The 23,458-nt window shown below is 44.8% G+C and overlaps 1 protein-coding gene across 1 annotated transcript in view; it reads left to right on the top strand.

Moving 5' to 3' along the window:
• The window catches only part of gna11b (guanine nucleotide binding protein (G protein), alpha 11b (Gq class)), a 45,455-nt gene that overhangs the window by 12,634 nt on the left and 9,363 nt on the right, over positions 1-23,458 (top strand). Inside the window, exons 2-3 of the mRNA XM_012815314.3 lie at positions 20,454-20,638; positions 21,347-21,501. Of these exons, the coding sequence (XP_012670768.1) occupies positions 20,454-20,638; positions 21,347-21,501 (340 nt within the window). The remainder of the gene's footprint in view (positions 1-20,453; positions 20,639-21,346; positions 21,502-23,458) is intronic.

The following is a 23,458-nucleotide window of genomic DNA, read 5'->3' on the forward strand; positions in this document are numbered from 1 at the left end:
TAAATTAGCTAGTAACTGTCAAGGATAATTAGCTAATGTTAACTAGTTATTAGAATATATTAGCCAACGTTAAGTTAACTTCAAAGGGGCAGTCGAGTGTATAGGTTGTGTCAGCTTGGATAACTAGCTAGTCATTTTCGATTGAAACCTCCAGTTTGGCTTGGCAAATGAGTTCCAAAATGTTTAGCTAGCTAACGTTAGCTAACTATGAGGTAGCATAGCTAAGTTATACTAGCTATCGATAACTAGCTAGTAAACGCATTGCAGAATGGACTATAGGACAGGCCACGCATGACATTAATCAAGAAAAAATAAATGAATATGTGATTTGTTTACATATCCTTGTCTATTTATGCGATTGTTATTATCATTGGCACTACTTTCAACTCTCAAACTATCCGTCTAGCTAAATATGTTGGTTATCAGATTGCACAGCAATTCATATGGAGGATATGTGGTTGATTTTAACTAAGGCCAGGTAGGCATAGTAGTTGTATTGTGTTATCACATCATTTGAATCTTCAAAATCTAGACTTGATATTCTCTTATATTTTAATAATAATACTGTTAATTAAGTATTGCCTTAAAATTATTTAAATTCATTGGAATTCAGCTGTAGGCATATACTAGGAGATCTGTATCTTAGAGACTAATTGCATCCACAGTTTAAGTACTGCAAGCTTGACTATTATGCAGTTGTAGACACTACACAAGGGGTCCCCGGGCCTGAGAAGGGAAGGAGAAGTTTAATGTGGCTATAAGATGGACTTTTAAATGTGACTAAAACTAGACTAAAATGTAATGAGACTTCGTCGACTAAAACTAGACTAAAACTAAGGAGGATAAAAGTGACTAAAACTAATATGCATTTTCGTCTAAAGACTAAGACTAAATCGAAAATAGCTGCCAAAATGAACACTGCACTACAGCTAATACTGACCGCCATGTCGGCTCTACAGCTAATACTGACCGCCATGTCGGCTCTACAGCTAATACTGACCGCCATGCCAGCTCTACAGCTAATACTGACTGCCATGTCGGCTCTACAGCTAATACTGACCGGCATGTCGGCTCTACAGGTAATACTGACTGCCATGTTGCCTTTACAGTTGACACTGGTAGCCATGTCTTGTCTGTAGAGATGTGTAGTCAGGTAAAGCTAACAGGCAGGAGAGCTAGCATAGCGCTGCTCCTTGCTGGTAGCAGCCAGATTGGCTCCACAGTGGCTGGTCTGTGCACAGTTAGACATACCCCCAGAGACTAGACTTCTGTCCCATATGCATCCGTTACACACACTGGTCTTAGAGTATGCTATTGAGTACAGATGGGGTAGAAAAAGAGGATTTACATGTAGAACTGTACCTTAATATTACTGTATATACAGAGATGGATAGTGTGACCAGGAACATTGTACTTCGTGAATTACACAGTCAGTGTGTCAGTCGGGGTTGTCTTCGCAGTTGGCAGCCATATGGGCTCAACAGCTTCTGGCCTGTACAGAGGTGCGGCCGTGTGTGACTAATATATATGCCAGTGAAGAAAAATTCTATATCCCATTCATTTCTGTTGGAGGCAGGCGATTGTGACGTAGACCATTGAATTGTGCGAAGTGAGGAAAGTTTAATCCTATGCAATTAAGGAGCGTATTTTGCCAGCAGCGGCTCATGAGATTGTTTTGGTGTTGCCTCTGACGGTTTGAGAATTGCAGGACTATGGTGTTGTTCGGTCATTTCATTTGCTTAAAAGAAAAGCCTGGAGGGCATTGTAAGGGGTTGTTGTTGTTACTGGTATGTTAGATATGTAATCCTGTGCTTACTTTAACGGAATGACCATTCTGATATAAAGACAAGTGACTAGATAGCCTGTTGCTTGCTAACTAGCTCACTAGTCCAGTCTGTTACGCTATTTCCACATGCCACGACACGCCCACTCAAAGCGAAACACGTGTTTCGCTCTATATGGCCACCATGTTGGCTCCAGAGCTGCAGTTGTCATAAAGTTGCAGTGTTGAACACCGGTGGCCAGCCATACTCCTGTCTGCTCTTCCTGCTTGCTGCCCTCAGGATTCACTGATATTTGTGCGGAGGGTCTTTAGTCGGTTTCAGTTGCTGAAACTAGAACTACGGAAACTGTAGAGAGTCATTTTCTACCGTTTTTTTCCAGTTATTGAGGTAAACACACAGGTGTATCTCTGTAGGGATCCTTTCAGTGCCTGTCAGTGACAAAAACAAGCGGCTCACTTTAATTACGACTTGCTTGCCCCATGGCATTACATTGTATAGCCATTTTGCGGTTGCTGGTTATGGTGTTCTAACTCCATACTGAACCGATTTAGATCGTTTTGTCCCTAGTAAAAATATGGATCTAAAAACACGGGGGAAAAAAACAGTTTTAAAAAAAATCCAGAAGTTTCCCTTTAAGTCAAATGTGCCATTCATCTGCTTGTTTTGTTTTTCTGTCACACTTTCTCTAGTTATCTCTCCCTTCCCCCGTCTCTGCCTGTTCCTAGCTTTTTCTCATTTCCTCTTGTGGCTCTCTCTCTCTCTCTTTCTCTTTCTCTTTCTCTCTCTCTCTCTCATACACGCGCGCGCGCGCACACACACACACACACACACACACACACACACACACACACACACACACACACACACACACACACACACACACACACACACACACACACACACACACACACACACACACACTTTTGTTCTCCTTGATAAAGTGCCTGAAGGTGTCTGAATGACCTGAGTTGGACTGCGGCTCCCCTTGTGGCCATACAAAATAGATCCGGTGCCATTCTGCAGTGTTACAAAAGAGATGAATTTCTCTCTCTCTCTCTCTCCCTCTCCATGTCTCCCTCTTTCTCTGTCTCTCAATCCCCCTTATTCTCGATTTCTCTCTCTCCCTCTCCTCCCCCTTCTGTCTCTCTCTTCTTCTCTCTCGCCCCATATTTTATCTCTCCTATCCTCTTCCCCTCTCCTCTCCCTGTGCTCCAAACTCTGACTCTCATTTTTTCCTTTCCAACACATTTCCCTGTGTCCTCTCTACCTCCCTTGTCTCTGCCTTTCTCTCCTACCACCTCCTCCTCTGCACCTTCTCTCCCTCCACTGAACATTTCCCCCTTTCACTGCAGACATCTCCCTTTTTTTTTTAGCAGCGTTCTTTACCTCCACTCTCCCTCCATCACCATTGTGTGTTCTGTTTGCCACTGTTGGGGTGTGTGTGTGTGTGAGTGTGAAATAGTAAATTGACTGCATCTTTACAATGCTTTTCTACTCCTCTAACCACTCAGAGAGCGTCACAATGAATGTCTCATATTCCCCCATACATCTCTCTCTCACACACACACACACTATTGTAGCACTACAAGGGGCAGAAGTGTGTGTGTGTTATTTAATGGCTCGTAGAGAAGGTTAAATTGACTTTTTTTTACTTTGTTTTTGTGAATTTCGTGTTTACCCAGCACAGTGCCCAGAATTAACGGCGTGAAGGATGAACATGGTGAAATCTAGCAGCTGACACTTTGTCTGTTCCAAAACGTAGTGCATAGCTCAAGGGAACTTGCACTAGGCGGAGAAACTAGGCTATGCACCAGTCACATTTCTGGATACACCATTTCCTGTTTGTAGGTTAGCATCGCCTGCTTCGCATCCATAAAACATACATCAGAAGTGGATATTTGCCGTCCTGTCTTGTTTACAGAGTGCACTTGACTCTGAATCGGTCCCAGGGACCAGACCCAGTCCACATCCGGTCCAGTTTCGTCTGGGTCATGTGGAAATGAGCACAGTCAGAGATGTGTCAAATCTCCTGAAAGTTGAAGGAGGACAGGCTGGAGTGGGACCTGCACTGAAGCTGTCCCATCTTGATGAGTCGTCGGTGGCACTGTTGCCAGTTCCAGGTCCGAAAAGATCATTAAGATCAACCTAAACAACAGCCAGCTTCACATCTTGATACTGATCTGGTACCGCTGGCCACCCGACCCACGCCAGCTCAGGGACGGTTCCATTTGCGCGCGTGCGTGCGTGCGTTGCTGTTTGTCCTGGGCTTCTGTAATGCTACTTGTACAAGCTACAAATGACATGGTGATCATTTCCATTCACCTAGCTGAACTCCTCCATGGATTTCACTGATTTCTATACACAATGTGAATAGCAGACAGCCAAGCTATCCCTGTTGTGTACAATGTTGCATTTGTGTTTTGTTCAGTAGCTGTGCTTGTGTGAGTGTGTCTATGAACTCATCTGCAACTATCGGGCATTAGTATATAATAATACTATATGCAGTGCTGGTGTATGGTGCAATATTGCGTATTTGTGTGTCTGTGTGTGTACGTATTCGTCTGTGTGTGCGTATGCATGTGTGTGTGTGTGTGTGTGCGTATGCATGCATGCATGTGTGTATGTGTGGGTGGGAGAATGCAGGCTGTTCTTGAATTCTGATGCTGGACATCACGGCACACTCTGTGGAACGTTTGTAGCTGGTTGTGTAGCCTCTTTAGGGGGAGGTTTACAGTTCACAGCAGTACCTCAGACGGCCCATACCAGTATCTCTATCTATCTATCCCTGCCTCCCTCTCACCATCTTCCTCTCTCTGCCCCAGCCTCCTTCCTCCCCCCTCTCTCTTTCTCTCTCTCTCCCTCTATCTCTCTCTCTATAGCTATCTCTGTGTGTGTGTGTGTGTGTGTGTGTGTGTGTGTGTGTGTGTGTGTGTGTGTGTGTGTGTGTGTGTGTGTGTGTGTGTAACAGTGTATCCTTGACACATTTTAAAGCCTCAACTCTATCCTCCAGAGTGCGCCAACTGCCAACGGTTCTCGAACACTCATCCACATTTGTACTCGCACACACACACACACACACTCTCGCTCTCTTGCTCTGGCGTAGTGCTCTGTGAAACTCGGCTGCTGAAGATGTCCTCCATTTTGAGTGAGGAGAGGTGAAGGGTGATGAGAGGGGAGAGGAGAGGAGAGGAGAGGAGAGGAGCAGATCAGAGAAGAAAGGAGTTCCTGAGAGGAGGAGAGAGGAGCAGGAGGAGTGGAGAGAGAACCACGGGGGAAAGGAGGAAAGATTTGCAAAGCAGACAGTAAAGGAGAGGATATGAGATAAAGAGGAGAGGACAGAACAGAACAGAACAGAACAGAAGAGAAGAGAGAGAGAGGAGAGAACAGCAGAGAGGAGAGGAGAGGAGCGGTGTGGTGATGCATCCTCTTGGTCCTAGCAGCTGCAGCTCTTATCTGCAGCATCCACCCACACGCACTCACACACTCACTCACACACTCACTCACGCACTCACTCACGCACTCACTCACGCACTCACTCACTCACTCACTCACTCACTCACACACTCACTCACATACTCACTCACGCACTCACTCACTCACTCACTCACTCACGCACTCACTCACTCACTCACTCACTCACTCACACACTCAGTCACTGGCATACACAGACGTGAGCAGACACACACACACACACACACACTTACTGACATGCTATCACACAGATATAGGGCCAATGATTTTCCGTTTCAAAAAAATGCATTTTCCGTTTCACATTTGGTGAATTCCGTTTTTTTTCCGTTTCAGCTCATTTTGTTCACCCTGAGGTAGATTGATGGCTTAAAATGAGTGAATAATATGTGCCCTTCTTAGATTGTTGTTTGCCAGCCATCAACAGAACAGAAGACTAAACATTTTTTGTTTTAAATGCGATTGGGAAGACGAGCGCGTGAATGTGACTGAATGTGGCTTTAGCGGAGATCTGTGGGTCAACCTTTGAAAAGGGGGGATTGGCCGGAGCAGAGTTCAGCGCAGACGTGACATTTTCTCAGTGGTTTTGTTCTTTAATTAATGTTTGTTCATCGTTGCAATCGTTGTTGTGTTTATTTGAAAGAAATATAGCCTTGCAGCCCAAAATACAGGGGAATTTGGGCGATTTGTATGAACAAAATGATGTTTCTGTTTCAAAGGTGCAATTCCGTTTCAAAGTGTTCATTCCGCGAATTCCGTCCGTTTTCCGTTATCGCGGAAAATCATTGGCCCTACAGATACACTTGCTCTCTTTCTCCCTCTCTCTTTCTCATACACATACAAACACACACACCGTCAGCATTTCAACTATTACACTCTTCACACCGATCATACACTAAACCCCGGCCAGTGCCGTACGCATACTGTAAGAGACTGTGGTAGGTGACATCAATGTGTCTGTTGGTGTCAGCGTGTGTGTAGCAAGAGGCCTGTGTGCACTCATCTGATCTGTTGATATAAAGCACAAGTAAAAAGGAGAAGATTTCCACAAAAAGCTAGCCTATTTTAGGCTGCTGGTATCCTTATAACTGCACTGGTTTACCTTTTTGTGGATTTACCTGTGATTTATCTTCAAATGTGTTCCTGTGCTGACACACACACACACACACACACACACACATACACAAAAATACATCTTCCAAAAATAATGATACTGTCAAACAAAAACAACTTCTCAAGCCTCCAGTCGTTCTTGGCCCCAGACGGAACTCTGTGCTGACATCAACTACAGTGTAATGGGGTCACCATGGTGATGCTTTGTTTTAGTCTGCCTCAGCAGGTTCTAAGGCCCCGCCCCCTGCTGTTCCACCACTCCTCATGCAGGTCCACACATTCTCTGATTGTCTCTATGGATGGAGACATTTAGGTAACAGGACTCGATCCAATGAACGTAATTCTTTGTAATTCTTTGTCCTGAGCAATGCATCAAACATCTGATGGCATTGGCCATCACCTGGTCCTGGTAAGCCACGTGGCTTCAGAACCTTGGTGCTAGCCACCTAACCTCATTGCCAAATAGCCATTCGTTTTCAAGCCATAGCTGCAGAGCCCCATTGCAGCATACTGTCATACAGTCTATTCACATGGCCAGAAATCTCCTTAAGCACATAACTAGTGAGCAGTGTACTAGTGAGTAGCATTGCTGCAACCTGCAAGTAATCCAGGTGTGCTTTTGAAATAAAAATTGAAGCATTGAAAACGATAAGCCCTGAAGCATGAGTGTGTGGCGATATTCTTCCTACTACAATTCTTTCCCCATCGGCCTACACCTTAACAATGCAGGTGTGCAGCATCACCAAAGACTCCCAATTATATGTAAAGATCTGCTGGTTGTAGCTGCATCCATTGAACAGGTCAGAGCGTGGATAGCTGTGTGTGTGTAGCTTAGCAGTCGGACCAAGCAGAGCTGCCACTGACTTAAATTAGAACTGCTCACAGTCTTCACATGGCCTAGAATTCTTTTGTGACCACAGGCGTGTGTGTGTGTGTGCCCACCCGCCCCTCTCTGCTATCTAGATATCTTTAGACTGATGAGCCCATAGAGATGCACGGTGTGGCTCAGACACTGGTTTATGTTCTCATTCTCAGCCACCATTCACTATGTTTCTCAATGTTTGTCACTACGTCAAGCCCTATTTTACAAACAGTACAAATGAACGTATTTGAGGCACAGTAACCATAGAGCTGGAGGGGTGTTAACCGTGGCAGACAAATGTTTTCAAAGCCGCTGTAGGCTTAAGGGCTTTAAGTGGCCACTGTCTAGGCTAAAGTGACTAAAGCTGCTGCAGGATTAAATTGTTTTCATCCCACTAGGGTAAACCTGTTTAAGCTAACTCATGTTAAAATCATTTGAAGCCTGCTAGGTTAAACCTGTTTAAGCTAACTGATTTAAAACAAATGTGAAGCCTGCTAGGTTAAACCTGTTTAAGCTAACTCATGTTAAAATCATTTAAAGCCCTCTAAATTACACCGTCACTTACATCAGACGGAGGTTTAGGCTACCCAGTTAAATTCACAAAGTCTCAGTGATCAGCAAACAGTGCTTATGTCACTCCAGGCTTGCTGCTGTTGCACTGTCTAACATAACCACAGGCCAAAATACTGTTTAACCATATTCTCAGTCAGTCTAACGCCTTTTACATGACTATGACTGAAACTACTGACTGAAGTTAAAAATCACTAACTAAATGCATCAAAAACACAGCCTTTCAGATTATGCACTTTGTAGTTCTGAGGTCAGGGATGGAATACCCCGCAGAAATGTAGGAAAAGCTTTCACAGTACGACATTGCTAACTATTGCCAGAAGAGGCCAGTTGGCATGTTAGCAAGATTTTATCAGTGCCAACTGGGCTGTTGGTGTGGTGTTTGCTAGGTGTGTATGCTTTTTAGGTAGTTAGTGGGTTAGTTTTAGACCAAAACTCCACAATGCTGCTTTAAGCTGGGCTGCTAGCTTCTACCAGGTGTAGTCTCACTTAGTATCTATTAGTGCAGCTTGTGGCCAAAGGTAACAAGTTAAATGTAAACTCCGCAGTTGGTTAATACAGAGAACACGTATGTCACTATGGGCTGTGTCCGGGATGTGTTGCTAGACTCCAGGTGTTCTTTAGGTCATGCTGTGACAATGAGACATGTAAGCATACACGCACACACACATACACATACACGCACACACACACACACGCACACACACACACACGCACACACACACACACACACACACACGCACACACACATTAAAACACAGCCTGGCTGGGTGTGTAGGTAGGTCAGCGGTGGTGGAGAGGCAGGTACCACACGGTGCATGGGTCTCGCCCGGCCCGAGGGCCACCGTGGGGCTCCGTACCGACACAGTTAGTTGACATCTGATGTGGCGTAGCGCATGGAGGAGTGCCCCAAGGCCCTCCCCAGACCTGGCTTCCTTTTCTGTGTTCTGTGTGTGTGTGTGCGTGTGTGTACACATGCATATATGAGTGTTTTTCTGTGTGTGAGTATCTGCCACCTAGACTGCGTAGCTCAGTGTGCATGTGTAGCTGTGCACACCTGTGTATCTATGTGCGGTTTCCTGTGTGTGTGTGTGTGTGTGTGTGTGTGTGTGTTTGTCTTGAGGCACCTCCACTGAGCTCCTGGGGTCTTATATAAGCATGTTGCCCACACACTGGGCTGTGCCTGGAGCTCTGCAGACCTCTCCAAGATGGATGCGCTTTAAAAGAACAGAAAGAAAGGGGAGAAGTGGAGATCTGAGCACCAGGCAAAGAAAGGCAGAGATGAGAGGAAATGAGTGAGCGATGGAGAGGGAGAGAGGGAGAGACAGAGAGAGAGAGAGAGAACAGAGATTCTTCTTTAAATATATAACCATTCTCTCCGAGATGAGTCGAACTGAGCCACATCTCTCTCTCCTTCTCTCTCCCCCCCTCCCTCTATCTCTCTCTCCGGTGTGTCTGTGGAGTGTGCTCGGCAGCAGTAAAAATAGCCGTGGCGCAGAGGGGAAGAGCGCTCTCACCACGCGTTTCAGGGCAAATTAAAAGTCCTCCTGCGCCGACGCAGTCAACCCCTGCGCTCCCACGATGACCTGCTTCGCATTGGTTAGCCTAATGAACTTGTGTGTGTGTGTGTGTGTGTGTGTGTGATGGTAAAGCCACATGCTAACAGAAAGCAGAAAAGGGGGAGAAAAAAAAGACTTGTGTTTGTATTGCTTTGTTTTGTTTGCCTGACCTCATTTGTGGCGACATTTTGTCATGTCCAGGTTAATAATCCCAAAACGGCCAAGAGGTGTGCGGAGACTTCTTATACAGTCTCAGGTCCCAGTCACAAACCACTGAGGAAAAGAAACAGAAACTGCACCTAGTTTTAATGTGTTTCTAATGACTCACTGGGTAGCCAGTGTCTTACTAACTCAATTGGCCTCTTAAAGTTTAAACTATAAATAAATATATATATATATATATATATATATATATATATATATACACACACACAGACTTAGGGATGTCACGAGAACCGATACTTACGGTACCTTTCGGTACTAAAATAACAAAACACTGACGATGCCCACTTTTTTGAAGTACCGTGAGCGCCGATACCAACTGTTTTTCACATGTGATTTACTATTGTAAACGATGAAACTAGTGGAGGCGGCCAGGTGCGCAGTGTTGCCAGACTGGAAATGGCGTATCGTATCAAAGGCTCAGTTTGGAGGATAATTATCATATCTGGCAACACTGGGAAGGCGGTTGACCAATGACAGTCCTCTCTACAGTCAGAGCTCGCTACATAGTAACTAGTTTGTGAAAGACCCAGAGAAACACAAATATCCGACAAGGCAAAATCCCGGACGCTTTTGGAATCCCTGCCGGACACATTTTTTAGGTCTCGAAAAGAGGACATGTCCGGGTAAAAGAGGACGTCTGGTCACCCTACTTATGCAAACAATGCTACCGTGTTCTTCAGACCAAAGGAGGTAATACTTCCAATTTAGCAAAGCACCTGAAAGACCGTCATCCGGATTTGTTTAAAGAATTCAAGGAGAGTTTTGATTCATATTAACAACATCCAAAGAATGCACTTTTTCAGTTTTTTTAATCTGTCATACTGAAATACACGTTACATGATGTTTAAGATGGTGGGCACGTGTGTTAAGCCATTGTATGTTATGTACGTAGTTTAGGTTAGCTATGCTGTAGTTTTAACGTTAGCCTATAGCCTACCTTAGAGAGAGAGAGAGAGAGAGAGAGAGAGAGAGAGAGAGAGAGAGAGAGAGAGAGAGAGAGAGAGAGAGAGAGAGAGAGAGAGAGAGAGAGAGAGAGAGAGAGAGAGAGAGAGAGAGCTGGAATTTCGCCGCGACCACACTGAACATTGATTTATTTTGTATTTAATACGTCCTTTAAGAAGCTTTAGTCTTTAGGGGTGTGAAATGCTGTGAAAAATTATGCAATTTTGCCCAAACTCATGTTCATCTTGTTAGCTGAATGGCTGCACTGTTATATCCACTGTTTTGTTTTGCACTGTTGTTGTTTTTGCACAGTACCTGCCTGGAAGTCTGGAATGTGTCTGGGGACACTAGTTGTTGCACTATGACCATACATTGCACTTTATTATTTTGTGATATGCTCTATTGCACATGTTTTGTATGCCTTTTATTCTTTTAGTAAAGAAGTTCATGGTTCAAGTTCAAGTACATGGAATCATGGAAAATCCTTTTTTTTTTTTTTTACCGTGGTATCGAAATTGGCATCGAGAATCGTGTTATTTTACTGGTATTGGTACCGACTACTGAATTTTTGGTATCGTGACACCCCTAACACACACACACACACACACACACACACACACACAATCACGCCATTGCATTTTTCTTCATGATGAGTTAAGTAGCTCAGTCTGGACTTCCTGAGAGTCTGCCTAGTTGTCAGTAAGTGGGTGCTGGATCTGCTTCCTAACCACCTCCTCACCTTTTTCCTCAAGACTCAGCTGAGAAGAAGGAAGGCAGGTCAGTGTGTGCACCACACCATAAAGCCTGTTTAGTTAAGGAACTAGCCTAGTGGTACAGCACCGTGACACTGTGGCCTAAATCTTGGGTCTAGTGCAGGAAAAAGGATTTAATATGGCCTGCCCTGTCTGATAGAACAACACAGAACAAACCAACACTGAGACATACTAGTTGCTCTGATCATCTCATTACTCGGATCACAAGTGGGTTCGTGAGAACAGCTCCTCGGATCATCTCTCGAAAGGCCACTCAGTGGACCCAGCAATCGCTAAGATGTGTTACAAACGAGTTAGACTCATTAGAAATGGCAATACGTCTGAACATAGAAAGGTACGTTTGGACTTGGTGTATGGAGCAAGTACCCTATGCATTGATACATATTTGAGGCCAATTGTGTAGACGAGGGAAGAGATTCTGTTCATGTGTATGCACAGTTGTAGGTCAGTGGAATATAAATGTGTGTGTGTGTGTATAAAATCAGCGTATAACGATATATATATTTGGATGGTTTTACATTGTGTGTGTGTTTTGATCATAGTGTCAGTAAATTAGCACATCCAGCTTCCCACAATCCTGTTCAGTTTTATGGTCCTTCAAGCTCTTCTATCGTGCTCCTCTCTCTGATATAGACATCTGAGGTTTTATACCTGCTAGGTCCTCTACCGTTAGCAGCGTGATGAACGCTCTTAGCTTTACCCGACCGCAGCTATTTGCATGCAGTTGACCACAGCACAGCGATTACACCAATGGATTTGCATGCTGTTCAAATGCAGGCTTGCTGCCATTGTGTGCAAAAGTGATGTGGTCTCACTGAAACACACACACACACACACACATACACACACACACACACACACACACACACACACACACACACACACACACACACAGAGCCACCAAGGCTTCTCTGCTGTGAACCTGACCTCACATTGTCCTCACATTGTTCCATGCTGGATCTCAGCCTTGATCCAGACTCCAAATCTGATCTCAGGCTTCATCCGTCACACCAGATTGTAGCTGATCCGGACCTCACACCACCACATCCCAATCTTGATCCTGATCCCATTATTGATCTTGATCCCAGTTCTGTTACTAATCTGGATCTTGACTCAGAAACTGCTTTTTAAATCTTTACCCTCCCATAATTCTTAGTTCTGGCCTGTAGTCATGAATCCAGGCCTGGTCTTTGCTTTGTACTCAAAAAGTCGTCAAAAAGTCGTCACACCAGTTTTTGGGATTCACCCCATCCTGCACTTGGGATGTGCACTTTGAAGCACAAAGCTAATTCAGAAGGGGGAAGTCAGAGTCCTGATCGTAGCACAGATCTGGATGACCTGTTTTGGCTTATCTAGCTTTATCTCAGCACATGGTTCAGGTGATCTTAGGTTAGCTTTATGCCTTCCAGGCCTGCATTTAGCACAGGTTAGAATGAGCCTGGTTAGCTTTATGCCTTCCAGGCCTGTATTTAGCACAGGTTAGAATGAGCCTTGTTAGCTTTATGCAAGAGAGTTGAGTGGATCAGTGCAGCACTTGGTGTTGCTGCATGATTTTTTTTTTTTTTCATTTTATTTATTTCTTTTTGTGAAATAGGACTGTCTCTACGGCAACAGCATATATTTGAAATCCCTCCTCCCACATAGCGTGGTTTCTGTGTGAGCGTGTTTAGTTCCTCTGGCCTCCTTTCCTGCATGTGCTAGGCAGGGGCAATCGTGCTAGAGAGCGTGTGTGTGTGTGAGAGCACCATGTATGCAGACCAGGTCTCGCAAAAATCGCTAGCCCGACGTCCCGGGAAAATCAAGTTTTCCCGCCAGGCTACCAAAATGTAACAACACCCTGTCCGATGGCACAGGCTATCAGAAATTATCCTCAAAGAGAAAAAAAATTGCCTCCTTTATTTGTCTTTTCTGCTCTTTTGACAACTTGCTATTTGGATAACTGAACACACAAATTGTTGATCCTGATGGTTTGTCGCTAGGAAGTGTGCGTGTTAACGGGAAAGGTACTAATTTGATTTGGATGAGTCCCCTTCCACACCAGCATTCCACACAAAATAGTGCACCAGAAAAGCTGAGATCAATACTGGTTAGCTGACATAGCGAAGTAAAATGTGTATATCAAGACATAGCATTTACATCACATGAATGAACATGAACATGAATTCGGATTTAATTAAAGTCACACCTTCATCCATTTGTTCTTGCACAAATAGATAGAAGAGCAGCATGTTTATAGTCTGTGCTTGTTACATCGATGTTTCTTCTTTTATTGCTTTCGCAAATCAAATCAACCTTTCTACATTTCAAAAATATCTATTTGAAACCTGTTGTAATTCATTTTGGGCAACCAAAATCTGAAGAATGCCTTCCCAAATTTCACGATCCCTGCAGAGTGTGTGTGGGAGGGACACTCCACCCATGGTTCCACATGACTGTGGACTTTCTTTCCTTTCTGTTTCTCCTTTCATTCATTCTTTTTTCTCATTTCTCTTTATCGTTCTTTCTTTCTTACTAACTTTTGTTTTCGCTTGCTTGCTTACTTTCTGTTTTTCTGTCTTTCTCTCTCTCGCTTGCTTACTTGCTTCCTCCCTGCCCCCCTCTGTCTTGCGGCGTGTCTGGGTGTGAGTGGCACTCACCTCCTCCCCCCGTAGAGCCACAGCAGACCTGATCAAAGTTAACTGCAGTCAGGGCAGCCAGCTGTCACTATACAGTCAGTGTCATGTCTTCTTGTGTACCTACACACACACACACCAGGGTTTCCGCTAGGATTTTCTCTTGATTGTTTTCTTTTTCGTGGTTTGTTTTAAAATAAGAATGTATTTTACCAGACAGATTTGAAAAACTGTCAAACTGTCCTGCTTAGCAACAATGGAGGTGAAACTAAAGAACGTAAAACTGAAGAAAGGAACTAAAGTTCAACTTATGACGTACATTTTACAGCTTTCTGAGATGAAAATGACTACAGAAATGCATTGTTTACTGTTGCTAGGTGTGATATTCAGGGTATGGAAGGTTACTTTTGAAATGTAATAGGTTACAAATTACTAGTTACCCTGTTAAAAATGTAACAAGTTTTCTCAATAACTATAATGGATTACAATTACATTTATTTTATCATTTATTATGATATTTCTTGCATAACCTATGCTGCAAGTTATTTAACCATTGACACTGCAAGATGAGAGAAATCCTGTACATAATTTATTTGTCGACATCAGCAAAACGTGTTTTGGGCGACAGAATTTCCCCAGTGAAGTGAGCCCACTTACCCTTCTATCTTACTATTAAAAAAAAACAGAGTGCAACTGATGTTTTCCGATAGATTACACCTTCCTCTTATAAATATAACTATTTGATTAGCTGATCGCTACGATGTGTCTTCCAATCAAAATTATATTTTCTATTCATTGCCACTGAGGACGTTGTGAAGGCTTTGGAGGCGGAGCTCAGACTGAAGCTTCATGGAGAATGAAACGTGATTGGATCAAATACATTTCCTACTCGCGCTGTCTAATCATAAAATTATAGGATTTTTATTTGCTTTGGCTACAGCCCAAATGTCCTGTTTAAGGATACATTTTGCGTTTTGTACGAGCATTATTACCAGGCATTTTTTTTTTTTTTTTTACTTATTACATTTATTTTGATACATTTGCCCAGCCAAAAAACAGAAATTACCGGGTTACTGAAACCCTGACACTCACACACGGTCAGCTGACACTGTTGTGTGGAATCAAACAGAACCAAACCCTGAGCTGGTTTCAAGGGAAAATTGAACTGAAAGTTCCTTCGTCCCATGGCCGTGACGATCAGATTCAGCTGCCATGTTCTTACTGAACAGCCACAGCTAAGGCTTCTGGGAAGGTGGAGGTGGAGGATTATGGAAGTGCGGCTATGTGGAGCAGGCTGAGTTGTGGTTGGCCGTCTCCGATGCGGCAGGCTGGCATTGCCCCTGGTGACGTCTGCTTGCACGTAGCGCTCTGGAAATGCCAGTCAGCCAGTTGGCAGATAACGACAGGGGGGAGAAAAGGCCAGCAAAGGTGTGCCGATTGTACCGTACTTTTCCAACTATTAACCACATGGTATATAAACGTGTGTGTGTGTGTGTGTGTGTGTGTGTGTGTGTGTGTGTGTGTGTGTGTATACACACACACACACACACACACACAACAATGTATCAACCGCCATTAAGTGTCAGAATTACGATAGCGTGATTGGAGAGACTCTTGCTGTCTGCACCCGACACACAACAACTATGGCTTTAAAGACCACGACAGCTGATCAGGAGTCAGTTTTTTTGCATTCCCCCCCCCCATCAGTGGCTTAATGATGCTCTCTAGAAATAAATTACACACGCCAATGAAAACAGGGGAAAACGGTAAATGTGTGTGTGTGTGAAGGTTCCTCTTGGGAATGTCTTCCTGTGTGTGTGTGTGTGTGTGTGTGTGTGTGTGTGTGTGTGTGTGTGTGTGTGTGTGTGTGTGTGTGTGTGTGTGTGTGTGTGTGTGTGTGTGTGTGTGTGTGTGTGTGTGTGTGTCCTGCGCACTGTTACATTGTTCGTAGATGAGGAGGGAAGCTGTTGCCAACCAAGCAGTAGAAGAACTATAAAAAGGTGCCCTTCTATTTCTAGGTCAGTCCAGAAAGCGAGAGAAAGAGAGAGAGAATATCATAGACTAGAGAAAAGAGAGGGAGAGGAGGAAAAGTTCTGAATATCCTAAATTCTTCTCGTGGGGGGTTGACTGCCGAGGAAGGTATTGGGAGTGAAGGAGAGCTTGTGTGGCAAGAGAAGGGAGGAGGAGGAGGAGGCAAGGAAGGAATACCGACTTTGTGTATGTGAATGTGTCTTTGCTTGTCTGTGTCTATATCTGTTACTGTGTGTGTGTGTGTGCGTGTGCGTGTGTGCGTGCGTGCGTGTTTGTATTTGTGTGTTTGTCTTTTTGTTTGTGTCTCTGTTTTACTGTGTGTATTTGTAACTGTGTTTATTGTGTGTGTGCGTGCGTGTTTGTATTTGTGTGTTTGTTCTGTGTGTTTGTCTTTTTGTTTGTGTCTCTGTTTTACTGTGTGTGTGTGTGTGTGTGTGTGTGTGTGTGTGTGTGTGAGGCAGGCAGAGGGGGGTTGGGAGTGAAGACTCCTTGGAGGAGGCAGATCTTGTGACAGGGTCACGAGAAATAGATGAGACATTTAAATAATTTTGCTCCCTACCAGACAAGCCAGGGCAGGACTCTCTCTCTGTCTCTCTGTCTGTGTGTGTGTAACCCTTATCATGTGTGTATAACCCCAGTTCCAGCCCCCTGGCTTTAGTGCCCCTAATACCCCACACCCCAGTGCCCCCCAAACCTATTGCCCCTGGCTGTGGTTCTAATGCCCTCTGCCTATGCCGCTGGTGCTTGTTCTCCTGCCACCTTGCCTTCCTAATGCCCCTGCTTCTCTGACCTACCTCCTCCAGAGTGTGTGTGTACGTGTGAGATAAAGAAAGAGAACTGATCAGTGAGAGAGGTGGAGTAGTTTGGATTAATGCTAATATGTGTTTGTGATTGTGTGTGTGTCTGATATGCCCGGTGTATGTACAGTGTGGTGAGCTGTGTGTGATGCGTGTGACCTGGGGTGCTCGATGCTTGGCATGATTCGCTGTGGGTGTGTTTGTGTTTGGGATGATTGAGTTTGTATGCGATTATGAGTTGTCCATGTGTTTTTGCGAAAAATGAAATGTGTGTGTCTCTGTGCGTGTGCGTGTGAGAGATAAGTGGCTGGGTGTGGCTCAGGTCAGAGTTGCTCCTCTCTGTTTACCCTCCTCTATAAAGCACACATGCGGAGGGCTGGAGGTGTCGCCATGGCAACACAAACACTGCTACTTTGAACCTTGAATACAGGTGCCCGCCTCTGTTGTTTCTTTTCCTTCTGCTGTTCGGCAAATATTTGTGTTCACTCATTCTTTTCGGTCTTTTTTTTTTTCACCCCTCTCTTGTTCCTCGTCACATGCCAAATGGTTTCCTGGTTTCCCTGTTTGTGGAACCGGAGTCAGGCCACAGGACCACTGGATCATGGCACATACATGCACAGGGAATCGCAGGGGCTACCTGCCACTCACAGGAACATACGAGAACAAAACTGCACACAGGAATGCACAGGAACACTGCAGAACACACCAGCTCTCTCTCATGCACACACACACACAGACACACACACAGACACACACACACACACACACACACACACACACACACAGACACACACACACACACACAGACACACACACACACACAGACACACACACACACACACACACACACACAGACACACACAGACACACACACACACACACACACACACACACACACACACACACACACACACACACACACACACACAGAGCTACAAAACAGAAAAATGCGCACAATGTTCACAGCATCTCATTCAAAAACTAACTAGGGGCAGACACACAGTAGAGAAACAGAAGCATAGAATCTCATCGGAGTAAACTTCTGACAAGGTTTTCAGCTTGATTTAGACCACACATCCCCTATACAAACATGCACACACATATACAGACACTCTGTTTATTCCAGCACGCTACCACACAACATACACACACACACACACACTCTTACACACACACCCACACTTCTGAAAGTTGAAGCATTGTGTAAAGTAGCAGTCAGTTTTCAGCAGCACCAGGTCTGATTTAGCCACCCCACTCTCTCACACTCACCCTTCACATAGAAGTGACCTGATTGGAGGAAACAGTCCATTAGCCACAATGATTGGATGAGGTGGTGAGGAGGTGGAGCCTGGCTCACAGCCCAGCTCTGAGCGTTGCCAGTGGATGTCGCCATAACAACCAGGCCCACTCATCCAGTCCGGTTTCTAGAAATTCCTCTGAACTCAGCAGGCCTCCTGAGACATAGCAGGAGAGCCAAACATAAATGGCCAATCCAAAGCTGTCTACACCGAACATGCATGGCACATGATTGGCTGAGGTTGGCCTAGACCAGCCCTGCTCAGAGGCAGACCTTCAGAGAGGATGGCACATGATTGGCTGAGGTTGGCCTGGACCAGCCCTCCTCAGATGCAAGCCTTCAGAGAGGATGGCACATGATTGGCTGAGGTTGGTCTAGACCTTCCCTCCTCAGATGCAGGCCTTCAGAGAGGATGGCACATGATTGGCTGAGGTTGGCCTGGACCAGCCCTCCTCAGATGCAAGCCTTCAGAGAGGATGGCACATGATTGGCTGAGGTTGGTCTAGACCTTCCCTCCTCAGATGCAGGCCTTCAGAGAGGATGGCCAGCTTCTGGTCACCAACACCAGGCCCTTCCTGTTAGACGGGAAGTGGGCTCTTTCTCTGAGGAGGAAGTAATGCAAAAGAGAGTGAGAGAGAAGGAGGGAGAGGAAGGGAGGGAGAGGAGCAAAGAGAAATGACTTCTCGACTATGTGGCAGCATCAATGAAAGACACCAACAGGAGGTTTATGTAACAGATGTGTGTGTGTGTGTGTGTGTGTGTGTTTGCGTGTGAGTTACAGAGATAGTGAGGCAAAGCATTCCAAGACAATTTTTTTGTAATATGAGAGACCAGGAGACACCTTTTGTGTGTGAGTTGTTGTTCAACCCGGTGTGTTTGTGTATTGGCTGTGGTAACTTTGTGTGTGTGTCGGGTGTGGTTAAGGAGTGTTTCTGTGTTTGGGTGCGTTTGTGTGTTTGTTTCTGCTGTGTGTGTGTGTGTGTGTGTGTGTTTCGGCTGTGGGTAAGGAGTGTGTGTGTGTTTTGGCTGTGAGTAAGGGGTGTGTGGTGCTGTGGATGACTGATGTGTGATGACTCTGGTGGTTCACCACAGTGACTGCAGTTCTAGTTTCTGCTGCAACACAGATTGCCTCTGTCAGTCTCTCTCTCTCTCTCTCTCTTTCTTTCTCTCTCTCTCTCTCTTTTTTTTCTCTCTTCCTTTTCTGTCTCGCCCTTGTGCTCTCTGTCCAGCTCACTGTGTGTTTTGGCCAAAAGAAAAAATATGTATGGTTGTGTGTGTGTGTGTGTGTACATCAGCTGACGCAAAACCAGTGTTCATTCATGTGGGTGTATATGCATCAACTGCTGCAGAGCGTGAGAGTGTGTGTACACACACATGACATCATCATACGTGTGTGCTGTTTGTTTAATGTGATTGTTGCCGTGGCAGCGACACAAAGGCTCCTCTGAGGAGACGTTGAGGCCGAGTCCAGGGCCTGACGACGGGTGACCTAGACAGTATGTGGTGGAGCGCCTGTGTCCGTAGGAATTGTGGGAGCGGGGGGCTGGGGGTGGTATATTGGTATGGATCCATACTACATAGAACCCTCTGGCAGCAGATAGTCAGTTAGCCTACTTTCACTCCCTGTCAGGCTTCACTGTGTGAGGGAGAGACCGAATGTCTCAGAATGTCTTCGGTTGTTACACAACAAGAGATCTTCCATGCTACCATTAGGTTCTGTTTTGCTAATGATGCGCACCCATATGTATGTATGAATGAATGTATGCTAGGATGTTTATGGGTGTGTCCTGTTATCTCTTCAGGGTAGCAAGTTTATTAAATGTATTAAAGGTGAGATTGTAATCAGTCTTAATATCTGATCCGCTCAGCCACATTCTCTGATTTTGAGGACCCCAAAAGACACTCTAGAAAAGCTGAACTAGCACAAGAACACTCTAGAATAGCTGAACTAGCACAAGAACACTAGAACAGCATAACTAGCATAAGAACAGTCTAGAATAGCTGAACTAGCACAAGAACACTCTTGAACAGCGGAACTAGTACGCTTCAGAAATCACTCTGACCTGACCTCTGGGCTCATTTGTGATCCCAGCCCCTATCCAGTTTTCTACTCCTGCTCCTCTTTCTACTTCTACAGCCCTTAATCCTATGCGGAGTACGATCACAAACATCTAATTAAAAAGTTGCTAACTGAAGGGTCAATTTGATGACTAGCTATAAGTTATTTGTTCTATTGGTTGGGGATTACCAATTTAACGACAGTTGATGTTGAATTGTAGATCTGCACGTTATGATTCTGGAAAGACTTGCAGGGAAAAAAACTCAACGTGATGCAGAACTTTTTCCACTTAAGTGAGAAAATCGGAAAGGTATTTAGTTTTGTTGTATAACTAAATCGGTGTGTGTGTGTGTGTCCACAGGCACGGGAGAGAGCGGCAAGAGCACATTCATAAAGCAGATGCGCATCATCCATGGCGCAGGCTACACGGATGAGGACAAGCGCGGCTTCACCAAGCTGGTCTACCAGAACATCTTCACATCCATGCAGGCCATGATCCGTGCCACGGAGAACCTCAAGATCGGGTACAAGTACGACCAGAACAAGGTGAGAACCCAGACTGGATCTAGACCACACAACACCACTCAGTCAGCTCAAACACTACTCCGGTTCTTGGTTTTAGGCGTAGTGATCTTTAACCTAAGGGGAGCATTAGATTGTCACATGTTCACAATTTCCACTTCATTTCAATATGGAGTGCATAATTCATCAATGATGGGTATTTCTATTGTATTACACCTGGGGCAAACTCACCAGCTCAAGACTGCCCCAACTAATAATTTGTCATCAGGGCCAAAATATTGCCTTTCGAATAAGCGTGGGCCTCCTATTGATTTATAAAAGTGAATTTATTCTGGCCACTGGGTAGTAATCATCATGTTAGACTAAGCAGCTAGCCTAGTCTGCTGTGTTTTGACTTTCTTCTGACTGCGGTAAATGATTGTAATGCTCTGGATCTAGTAGGACAGCATTTGACTGGTCCTCACAACTTTCTCTCTCTCTCTCCCCCTCTCTCTTCCCTCCCTGTCTGTGTGTGTGTTCCTTTTTGTGTGTGTGTGTGTGTGTGTGTGTGTGTGTGTATGTGTGCGTACATTTTGTCGTTCTCTTGTGCGTGTCTGTGTGTGTGTGTGTGTGTGTGTGTGGTGTGTGTTCGCGTGTGTGTGCTTGTTTGTTTGTGTTGGTATTTGTTCCCATGTCTATCTGTGTGTGTCCCATATGTGTGCGTGTGTGTGTGTGTGTGTTGCCATGGTGCAGTCCAATGCCATGTTATTGAAGGAGGTGGACATTGAGAAGGTGTCAGGGTTCGACCAGCCCTACGTCAACGCCGTGAAGATGCTGTGGGCCGACCCCGGCATCCAGGAGGCTTACGACCGCCGCCGAGAGTACCAGCTCTCTGACTCCACCAAATAGTGAGTACACGCACGCACGCACGCACGCATGCACGCACACACACACACACGCCAGGCCAGGGAAAGAAAGAAAGAAAGAAAGGAAGTGTGTGTGTGTGTGTGTGTGTGTGTGTGTGTGTCACTGGTCATGACATTGAATAAGCATAGGAATCTGTGAATTGGATTACAAATGTTTGACTGCATGTGTGAGGGTAAAGGTATATTTCTATTATAGATGTGGCCTGTTGTAGGAATGATGCACAATGCAATTGTGTGTGTATGTGAGAGAGAGTGGAAGGGAAAGGTATTGTTTTAAAGAATGACTGAGACATCTATTCAGGCTGCATGGCCATGACGAGGTGAAGGAACTGTTAACCAAACTGTTTATTTCCCGTGCGTGCGTGCGTGCGTGCGTGCGTGCGTGCGTGTGTGTGTGTGTGTGTGTGAGAGAGAGAGAGAGAGAGAGATGAATAAATAAGTGCGTGAGTGAAGGAATGAATGGGAAAGGGAAGAAAAGAAACAAGAAAAAAAAAAATCAATAGCAGGACAAAAAAGTAGCATACACATAAACACATACAGTGGGGAAAATAAGTATTTGAACCCCTGCCGATTTAGCAAGTTTGGCCACTTGCAAAGAAATGTGTGATCTATAATTGTAATGGTAGGTGTATTTTAACAGTGAGAAATAGAATATCAACAAACAAATCCAGAAAACTGCATTTTATAACATTTATGACTTTATTTGTATTTGATGCAGAAAAGTATTACCAGTTATGTGCCCAAGAAGCACACAGATTAGTCCTCATTAGGCCTAACAAGGTACACCTGATCTCAACTGGTGACGTATATAAAAGAAACCTGTCCAAAGAATCATACTTCACACCTTCAACCTCACCACCATGGGCAAGACCAAAGAGTTGACCAAGGATGTCAGAGATAAGATTGTAGACCTGCACAAGGCTGGAATGGGTTACAAAACCATCGGCAAGCAGCTTGGTGAGAAGCAGACAACTATTGGTGCGATTATTCGTTAATGGAAGCAACACCAAACAACTGTCAATCGCTCTAGGTCTGGGGCTCCATGCAAGATATCCCCTCGTGCGGTATCGGTGATCATCCGAAAGGTGCAGAATAACCCCAGAACTACACAGGGGGAGCTTGTGAATGATCTCAAGGCAGCTGGGACCACAGTCACCAAGAAAACCATTGGCAACACACCACGCTGTAATGGTTTGAAGTACTGCAGCACTCGCAAGGTCCCCCTGCTCAAGAAAGCGCATGTACAGGGCCGTCTGAAGTTTGCCAATGAACACTTAAATGATTCTAAGGAGGATTGGGAGACAGGATGTGGTCAGATGAGACCAAAATCAAGCTCTTTGGCATCAACTCGACTTGCCGCGTTTGGAGGGGGAAGAATACTGAATATGACACCATCCCCACCGTCAAGCATGGAGGTGGAAACATTATGCTTTTGGGCTGTTTCTCTGCCAAGGGTACAGGACGACTCCACTGCATCGAGGGGACTATGGATGGGGCCATGTAACGTGGAATATTGGGCTTGAACCTCATTCCCTCATTCCCTCCCATTGAAAACGCAACCTTAAGGATTTGGAGAGGATCTGCAAAGAGGAGTGGACCAAAATCCCTCCTGAGATGTGTGTAAACCTGGTGACCAACTACAAGAAAAGTCTGACGTCTGTGCTTGCCAACAAGGGTTATTCCACCAAGTACTAAGTCATGTTTTGCTAGGGGTTCAAATACTTATTTTCTGCATCAAATGCAAATTATAATAAATGTTATAAAATGCATTTTTCTGGATTTTTTTTTTGATATTCTGTTTCTCACTGTTAAAATACAGCTACTATTACAATTATAGATCACACATTTCTTTGCAAGTGGTCAAACTTGCGAAATCGGCAGGGGTTCAAATACTTATTTTCCCCACTGTATACATATATATACACACACATGGAACACC

This window comes from Clupea harengus, chromosome 22, assembly GCF_900700415.2.
Source record: "Clupea harengus chromosome 22, Ch_v2.0.2, whole genome shotgun sequence".
Classification (NCBI taxonomy): domain Eukaryota; kingdom Metazoa; phylum Chordata; class Actinopteri; order Clupeiformes; family Clupeidae; genus Clupea; species Clupea harengus.